Below are 9,593 nucleotides of genomic sequence, written 5' to 3' on the forward strand. Positions count from 1 at the left end.
CCTTCTGCACTGTATGTTCTATGTTCCAATTGAGGCGCTTCTCCACCGAGGTTCAGAATGAGCGCAGTTTACATATGTTTTTTTATTAGTTATAGTTAATGACATTAGGTAGACAGAAGTCACAGCACAATAACCTCCGGTCGGCTGGTAATTGTGTTGCTATACAATCAGATTCTGATAATTCCATGACAGAGACTTGGGGTGGGATTCTCCAATCCCGTGGCAGAGTGTCTACGCCGTCGTAAAGGCCGTCGTAAACGCTCCCACGTCTTAGGGGCAAGCACGGTGCTGGAGCGGTTCGCGCCACCAGTGCTGCAGATCCCGGCATGAACTGGGTGTTGCGGGATCTGCGCATGCGCAGTTGCGCCGACGCCAACGAGGACATGCGCAGTGGCCTCCTTGAACACGCCGGCCCCGACACAACATGGCGCAGGGCTACAGGGGCCAGCGCAAAGGAAAGGAGGCCCCCAGCCACAGAGGCCGGACCGCCGATCGGTGGGTCCCGATCGTGGGACAGGCCACATCGGAGGCCCCCCTGGGGTCGGACCTCCCCTTCCCCCCCACAGGCCGCCACCCGACCCTTACACGCCGAGGTTCGGTGCGGGGCTGGGAGAATCCCGCCCGTGGAATTGTTTTTCCAGAGACAGTGAAGAATGTATGTTTATTTTGTGTAAAAGGTTCACCAAGATGAATGGTTGTTGTTTGGGGCCATCAGGCTGTGTGACAGTGTCCTCCTCTATTTCTTAATTAGGTTATCCTGTGTCATTGTTTGTGCTGTTGTAGTGCATGAGACTAACCCCCACAGTCTCTCTGTCCATTTGTTTAGTATATGGGATACAGCAGGTTACTTTGAAAATGCATCCATTTGTTATTTGCAAATGTTTAGCTGAGCTCTTTGCACAGTTTGAGTTCTCTTGTAAGACTGTAGTTGTGCATGTTTCGGCCTGCTAGCTGCTGGTCCTAACTAGCACTCTGAAGCCAAATTCTGCACCTTCACCATTTGCAGGAGATACTAGGCGATGGGTCATAAATACAATATAATCACAAATGCATCCAGTAGGGAATTCAGGAGAAAGGTATTTACCCAGAGAGTGGCTTGAATGTAGAATTAACAACTGAAGGAGTAGTTGAGGCAACTAACATAGATGTATAGATGTAGGAACCGTTAACTAAACTTAGGAGGGAATATAGAATCAAAGAATATGTGCTGGATGAAGTAGGATGGGGGAAGGCTCATGTGGAGCATAAAGACCAGCATGGAACTGTGGGGCTGATTGGCCTGCTTCTGAGCTGTAAATACTCTGTCATACTTGTTGATTAATTTGTTTAGGCATTTTTTGGCAAGCTCTGTAATGTACTCTAATTTTAAGTACATTTAATGTACAATTTTCTTTTGTTGTATGGCTCTAATTGTAATCAGCACAGTTAAGTTTTGCAACTTTTATTGGCAAAGCGCACATCAAATTTATGAACTAAGGATCCATTAGATTAAGTTTGATCATAGATTTCCAAGAAGATACAATTGGAGAGAAAGGTATCTCTACTGTGTTTCTGGTGCTGTATTTTCTTTGAGTGACATCATTAACACGTAAATGTTCCAATCATAAAAAGACATCAAAGATGTTTGAGGGAATAAGAATTATTTGTAACCATTTTTTTAAAAAATGGAGTACTGGCTAGACTAGTTTCTCCTGGGAAATTATGATTAGACAAGCCCTCACAGATAAATATAACTGCACACTTAGTATGCATTTCTCCAAGTTTTAAGTTTGTGTGATGCAAAAAATGTGATGCTCGCTTTTTAATCACAACACAGGCAATTAGGACTAAGCTATTTTTACAAAATTATACATATTGGGAAAGGTTGATAAATTTTAATTAGATGAGGCAAATTATTCTACGTACACCCATATTTCAATATGGGTTAAGGCAGGCAAATTTTGTTGGGTAACATCATAAGGTGATGTTGGACTAACTTCCTGATAAGCCATAATCTTTATATTTTTGGAAATAATACACATGATTTGATATATTTTACATATTTGTAACATATCTATGTTAAGTAAAAATGGAATGCCAACGACCCTCCCAAAATAATCCATTCCCTGCTTTTAACCAAACTTGGTAGCTTTTTCCCCTTTTGTTTAATTATCATCCTTTTTTTCACCTTGCAACTTATTTTATTGATCAGTGTGTGGCTCGTGACTACATATTCCTGAAGGGATTGAAATTGCAAGTCCCAGCAAGCCTCAGAGGCCTTGAGATTGACTGGCTCATTTGCACCTCAGTGGAATCCTCCTTACACCAGAGTATCATTTAGGTCTGTGTTCTTCCATCTACCTTGTTTGCTGTAAATAGCTGCTCATTATGTCAGGTCAGGCTAGTGCTGTGGCGTCATGGCTCAGCAATCGTGAGCAGCTTGCAGAATACTGCAGGGAAGCCTCTAGGGGAAGATGCATGTGTCAGGCTCTGTAGTTGTCAAGGTTATAAGCGACAGTTTAGCTTGAAGGTTTAAAACCCCCTAGCAAAACCCTAACTTCTCTGGCAAATGACTTTACAAAGAGTTGACACTTGGTTTGAAATAAGACAGATGTTGGTGCAGTTTTCTTCAAGTTTGTTCTAATTCTAGGAGGTGCAATTCACCAAACTTAATCCTTTACATCGACTGAAGACTGACAGTGTGAGACAGGCCCATTTATTTTTGTAAACACTGTGACCAAATAATTTTCACTGTAGTTTGATTCCACTATTTTAACCCGTTGAAGAAATAATGTATGCATTGGCCTATAACAGGATATTTTTGAACTGAATTTGAAAATGCTTTCATGTGATTGTATCATTCCATACTTGAGTTCAGCAACAGTGCACCTAGGCTACAATCAAACTGTACTGCATGCTGTGAGTTACCCAGCTGTTAAATTTCCTGAGAATCAAGCAATAAAACTGATGTTATACCGATTCATATTTGGACCAGCCTGGTACAAGGTCATTTGCAATCCTCCGTAACATGGAAATGTTGTGCCAAACGTTTTATTGGTAAGAAATAACAGTGTTGCATGATTTTTCAGTTCCATTTAGTTTACACTTAATGCTTTCCAACTGGCAAACTTATCCAGCTCTTTGATTTTAAATTGCATTATGGAACAAATATGCTGTAAATCCACAAATGGATTAGTTTTGAGTATAATCATGTGTTAATCTGATGCATTACTCACTAGACAGAAAGTAGAAAAGTGAGGTCAGAAAGAAATTTCTTTGAAGACTTCAGGCTCGGAATAATTAGTTTTTTGTGGTCAACCTATTGGTTCAATGTTGCTTTAACACTCAATGTGATTGAAGCTGTAAATGCAGAAATGAGAATTGAACCCAATGAGAAACATTTGGGATTCTTTTGTTTATCATTTATTATACATTTAAACGCTTTCATGTGCGTTTTTATAATTAGTGTTGTGTCATGTTGCCATCTATTTTTATGGGTTACCTATTGCTTGGTAGTTAGACCTACTAGGAAAACCTTGTTACATCTACTCAATATTACCAAGTACAAATTACATTAAAACATCTAGATATTTCTTATTCCTAACAGTCCGTGATTTGAGCTGAAATAAATTCAGGAAACCAGTTTAATGTTTCAAGCACTAAAGGGAGAAACTAATCTTTGTGCAAGCCAGCATCAACTTACAAGGATTGGAATGTCCGCCAAGTTGTATGTACAATTTGCTGCTATGGAAACAATTAAACTTTCACTTTCAAAGCTTGCTTTTCAGTCATGTTAAGTGTAAGTAATGGTGACAAGAATTGCTGCGTGTTTGACCCAAATTATGCTATTGTATCAGTTTTACAAGATTACCAATTACTGTGGTAAGATTGATTTAAATCTACATTCTTTGGAAGTTGCACTGTCTTACTCCTACTGCTGCATAGCTGTACTTCGAAAGGCAGAATTTTACTAAATTGTTTTGATGAAAGCTACCATTAGGAAGTTGTTTTTTTCTAACACTCTCCCTTGTGGAACACGTTGATCTAAAAGATATATCTCAGTAGGTAAGTAGGTGTGTTTCATGTTGGTCTCATGTTGATTGTTTTTCCACTTTCTTGTTCCTGAGGACAGCATCTGTGATGTATTTGCTTTGGGGTCTGCTAATATAACCTTTTTTGATGGGGCACATTGTTCACTTACAATTGAATAGGTACTCAAAGCAGCTTGTTACTGCTGTAAAAAAAAGCTCTGAAATGACCACAAAGGCTTTGTTAACATGACACAAGTTGAATCATTAAATTACTCCTCATCCAGGTATGCTAAAGATTTGTAATGTTACACTCATTAATTTCACTGCATTGGGATTTGAGATTAGCTGTGCTATTTGTTCAAGGAATAGTCTTTATTTGATTCAGTATGTATTAAACAAAATTGAAGTAAGGTTGTTTTTATGGCATTCTAGGACATTCACTATACCATGGATGAGGAAAAGGGTGAATCAAGTGACAACAACTTACAGGCAAGTCTCCACAATGGTTGTCAATCACAAAACAATTTAGGAAAAATGGTATGTTATCATGGACTTTAATATATTTCATAGTCCACTTTTTATTTAATAATAAAAAATAAAGAAGTTCCTTCATAAGCTAAAATAAGTATTTAGAAATACAGTGAGTTATTTGTGAAATACCAATGGTCTCCTCAGGTCCATTTTTTACGATGCAACATTTTGAACTGGACAAGTAACCTGGACCCCCTCCTGTGTAAATTATTCTGAACTGTTTCCTTCTGTTTTTTTTAAATCTCAAATTTGGCAGGGAGCTGCTGCTTGCTCAGTATTGTTCTGACTGAGTTTATAAGGTGACGAATTGTGGGAACAATTGCTGGAATGGCACAACAGACACAAAATCCTGTATAAAACCAAAAATTGGAGCAAATACAAGCATCAAGGAGGGAAATATTGCTGAAATAGTGCTGAATAAAGTATAAAATAGGATGGTACTAAAATTGGAGATATAGTGAAACATTCTGAAGAACAAAGCAAGCTATGAGGTAATATTCATAAGATGTACATTGGTCAAAAAGACTGTCCAATAAAATTCAGCGATAAGGATTTTATAGCACTCCGGGGCAGGTTAGCAGCTAGAGGTGGCCATAAAGTTGGGAACCATGCTCGAGGCACTGTTTCCGATGCCTACCCCACCACAACATTATCAAATTGATCGCTACTTAAGGGCCCCATCGTCTGCTGCTGGATTTTACCCATGGTGGGAGAAGATGAGCACCAAGTGTGCAGCCCAGCAGTTTTCACTGCTCAGATTGGTGGCTGGGCAAAGGGGAGAAATCTCCTTATGGGCTTCCTGCATGCCCCCATTCCAAGGCCTTTGCACCCCCACTTTTCCCCGTCTCCCTACTTCCCCATCTAACCCATACCCCATTCCCTTCGCCGGGGCCAGTGAGACTCTCCCCTTCGCATCTGCTCCATCACTAGTCGCCATTGGGACCTGGATGCAGCCACCGTTTACAGTGGCACTGCTGGGACCAGACACTACTGACTTATGGATTGGCAGGCAGCTCTCGAAGGTGGTACATCCTCCCCAGATAGGGGCGGTAAGCACATCTCAAATCAATGAATGCCCAGTGGCCATTATATGGCTATGGGGAAAGCTGACAAAGCAGGGGTGAGCTCACCCCTGACTTTTACGTCAGGTGACCGGGACCCTGCCCTCAGTGTAAAATCTTGGCCAGTGTCAGGAAATGTATGATGTGTGTTTTTGTTAAAAAGAAGCACCAATTTAACTTTGAATAGTAGAAAGTAGGGTGACATGAAGAACATGATGATTTGGATTCACATTAAAGAGAATATAAGAGTAAAGCTCTAATAATGAGTCTTGTAAAACATTAGTGTGAATACTATTGGAGAACTATGTGCAAATTATAGCTCCACACAATACAAAGGATATTGAGGAACTAGATCAGGCACAATATAGATTTACTAGGATGTTGCCAGTGTAGCCACCTGAGTTGGCCACTTCCTGATTTAAAATGGAGAATTGCAAAAGGGAAATTCAGCCAACACAGGCAAAGACTAGCAAATACAGAAATCATGTGTATTGAAACCTGTAAGGAACCAGACAGCACTGAAACCAGCAGCCATCTGCATAGTAATGCAGCAGCCATCTGCATAGTAATGAGCGATTCCAAGGCACAATCGCAACAGTTAAGGTGAATAAAGCCAAGCCAGACTCCTCGGCGCCAACAGGAGCCAAGACAAAGGGAGGCCAACGGACACTTAGGGACCGCCCAGCGATCAGGGAACAGCTCCAGCATTGGAGAAATCGATCCAAGTGATCGGAAAGTAGTCCAATCACTTGGAACCAGGTAAGGGGTCCGCCCCGAAGGGCGGGAAGGCCCTGGGGACACTAAAGTAAAGCCCCCAAGTTCAAATCGTCCTTCTTTGGCAGGGTCACTCAGCAACATGAATCAACCCTTGACAGTGACCTGCCTCACTGCCGCCAACCAAGTAAGTCTCAAGTCAATGCTCGCTACGAGATAGGCGCTTCTAGCTACCAGTCCATACCAGCTTTTGAATCCTGCAGACTCAGGACCTGAAAGAAAGGCCATTTGTTCCCCTGACCTGGAGTGCCAGTCCGAAGCTAAGTATAGGCCTTTTAATGATAGGAATAGTCTAGAAAGTAGAGTTTATGCATGAGTAGTGATTTACTGTGTATAATAAATGTGTTTTAATTTGAATCTTACTAATTGGTGTGTTGAGTTATTGATCATTATTTGAACTTGAACCTCGTGGCGGTATCATAAAGATACCTGGCGACTCTAGAGTTAAACAAACAGAGCAAATTACGAATTAAGAGCCAACCAAAAGTTAGCAACACCTGGTATAAGGAAATGTAAGCATACACTATATTTGAAACATTGGCACGTTTCATGAGGTACAAGGAGATTAAATGGTGCTTTGATAGGGGTGTATAAAATTATGAAGGACTGGGACAGTGTGAAACAGAGGTCAATAGATGTCAATGGAAATAATAATACAGATGTAATATTTTGTTCAGCTGCAGTTGTAAGGTTCTGCCAGTAGAATGAGGTTTTTGAAAAGTGTGCAATCATTAATTTTGGAATATTGAAAAATTCCATTATTTTGAAAAACATGTACTCTGCAAAACAGTTTATTAATCTTATTGAGGTGGACTATTGAATCTTATTCAGGTAAACTATTGAGCCTCATTGAGATGAACTATTGAATCAAGATAAACTATTGAATCTTATTATGGTAAACTAGCTATTTTGAGGCCTACTAAATGATTACGATATTACCATTTTCCCTCTATTAGTTTACACTAGAATGGTTATTGCCAATTTTGTTTTTAGGTACCCCAATGTATTGTTTAACACACAAATATGCTAAGTCATCATATCAGGTACAAATTGAATGCGTCTATGAAACTACAAGAGGACAGATACTTCTGACTTACTCCGAGGGAATGTTCATTTCCCCACGTGTAAAGGTCAGGTTTTACAGTCTCTACCCCTTTTAAATTATAATTTCTCAATTAGAAATGCCAAAAATGATGCCTGCGTGAAACTCAACACCATCCAGGTCAAAGCTGCACATCTGATTGGCACCCCATCTACCACCTTCAAATAAACGTTCACTGCCTCCACCACCAATGCAGGCAAGGCAAAGTTGCCACAGTCCCAGATGACCATAGGCTGCTTTCGCCATTGAAGGGGAGAGCTTACTGGTGGTGGTTTAACCTGAGGATCACCACACCTCAGGCGAGGGGCAAGATTGAGGAGGCAAGCCTTCATGAATAACCTCAGCTGGTCCAGGAATTGAACTGGCTTTGTTCTACATGACAAACCAGCTGTTTAGCCCACTGAGCTAAACTGGCCCCATGCACAATGCACAGTGGCAGCAGTGTGTACCATATACACGATGCACTGCAGCAACTCACCTAGACTCCTTCAACAAACCCACAATCTCCGTCACATCGACAGACAAGGGCAGCATATGCATGGGACACCACCACCTGTAAGCTCTCCTTCATACCACACACCATTCTGACTTGGAACTATAACGTCATTCCTTCACTGTTATTGGGACAAACTGTTGGAGCCCCCTTCCTAACAGTATTGTGAATGTACCTACCTCACATGGACTACACGTGGTTCAAGAAGACGGCTTACCACCACCTTCCCAAGGGCAATTAGTGATGGATTACAATTGCTGGCCTAGCCAACAACACCCACGCCCTTTGAAAGAGTTAAGAAAAAGATCCTGCATGCACTATTGCAAGTATGGTGAAAGGAAAGGCTGTTTTTAAAATAAAAATTGAACTTCCTTTTAATGTATTATTCAAACGAAACCTTGAGAACTTCTCAATAGCCAGCACACCCCAGTGAATTCACTCGCGTCCATTGAGGAGAAGCAGTATGGCAAGTTAACAAACATTGATGCAGCGACATATGTATAACATATCAAATAATAACATTTTTTTTTCATATGTTTGGCTGTGATATGTTGGGAAGGAAGGAATGTTGATGTTGGAGATACATAGCCATAGGGTTGATTTGACCAGCACGCTATGAGATGGGGAACAGCAGGGTTGTTTGCAAAAAGGTTCAAAGGCTGCTTTTATTTGCCAGTCCTGTTGAAAGCTCACTGTTGCACTCATCTGTCTGGCCATGCTCATCAAGAATTCATCCTTCCTCTTGTTTCAACAAACCCAGGACAACCTTGTGCAAGTCCAATGGAATCCCCATGCTCAGCATCATACTTACAGCTAGAATGGAAGTGGGACAAGGCTACTCTGAGAGGTGTGCACTAAAGGTGTGCTGACACAGCAAGAAGAAAAACACTGGCTATATTGCAAAGTTTGGTTTGTCAAGTCGAAACTGCAGTCAATTATGGTAAATTAGTTTTAAGTGGTGAAGTTAAAAAGAAATAGGAGCAAGAGTAAACTGTGCAGCCCTTAGAACCTGGTCCACCTTTCAACATGACCATAGCTGACATTGGGCTTCAAATCTACTTTCCCTCTTTAATTCCCTTGAATCCCTAGAAGACCAAAAATATATCTATGTCAGCCTTAAATATGCTTCACGATGAAGCATCCAGAACACTCTGGGGGAGAGAATTCCAAAGATTCCCAGCCTTTTGAGTGAAGAATGTTTTCCTTATCTAAGTCTAAAATGGTCAACCACCTATCCTCCATGTTCTAGATTCTACAAGAAGGGGAAATAACCTCTCCATATTTACCCCAATGAATCTTCTTTGTTTCAGTGTAATCTCCTCTCTTTCTCTGAACTGAAGAGAGTTTGGGCCCAATCTACTCAGCTTCTCATCATAGGACAACCCTCTCATCCCAGAAATCAATCCAGTGGACCTCCAATCTTATCACCTTCCTTAGATATGGAGGCAGGGGAGGTGGTGGAATAGTGATCACAAAACTAGTAATCCATGTGCCTGGGGTAATGTTCTGGGAATCCAGGTTCTAATCCCACCATGGAATATAGTGAAATTTGAATTCAATAAAAATCTGGAATTAAAAGTCTAATGACCATGAAACCATTGCCGATTGCCTAAAAGCCCATC

General features: G+C 40.9%; 1 protein-coding gene across 1 annotated transcript in view; it reads left to right on the plus strand.

Moving 5' to 3' along the window:
- Window positions 1-4,827, plus strand: part of LOC140430122 (uncharacterized) — a 292,957-nt gene extending 288,130 nt beyond the window's left edge. Inside the window, exons 12-13 of the mRNA XM_072517635.1 lie at window positions 4,443-4,499; window positions 4,798-4,827. Coding sequence (XP_072373736.1) covers window positions 4,443-4,499; window positions 4,798-4,827 — 87 coding nt within the window. The remainder of the gene's footprint in view (window positions 1-4,442; window positions 4,500-4,797) is intronic.
- Window positions 4,828-9,593: the final 4,766 nt, after the last annotated feature.

This window comes from Scyliorhinus torazame, chromosome 9 (assembly GCF_047496885.1).
Source record: "Scyliorhinus torazame isolate Kashiwa2021f chromosome 9, sScyTor2.1, whole genome shotgun sequence".
In the NCBI taxonomy this organism is placed as follows: Eukaryota; Metazoa; Chordata; class Chondrichthyes; order Carcharhiniformes; family Scyliorhinidae; genus Scyliorhinus; species Scyliorhinus torazame.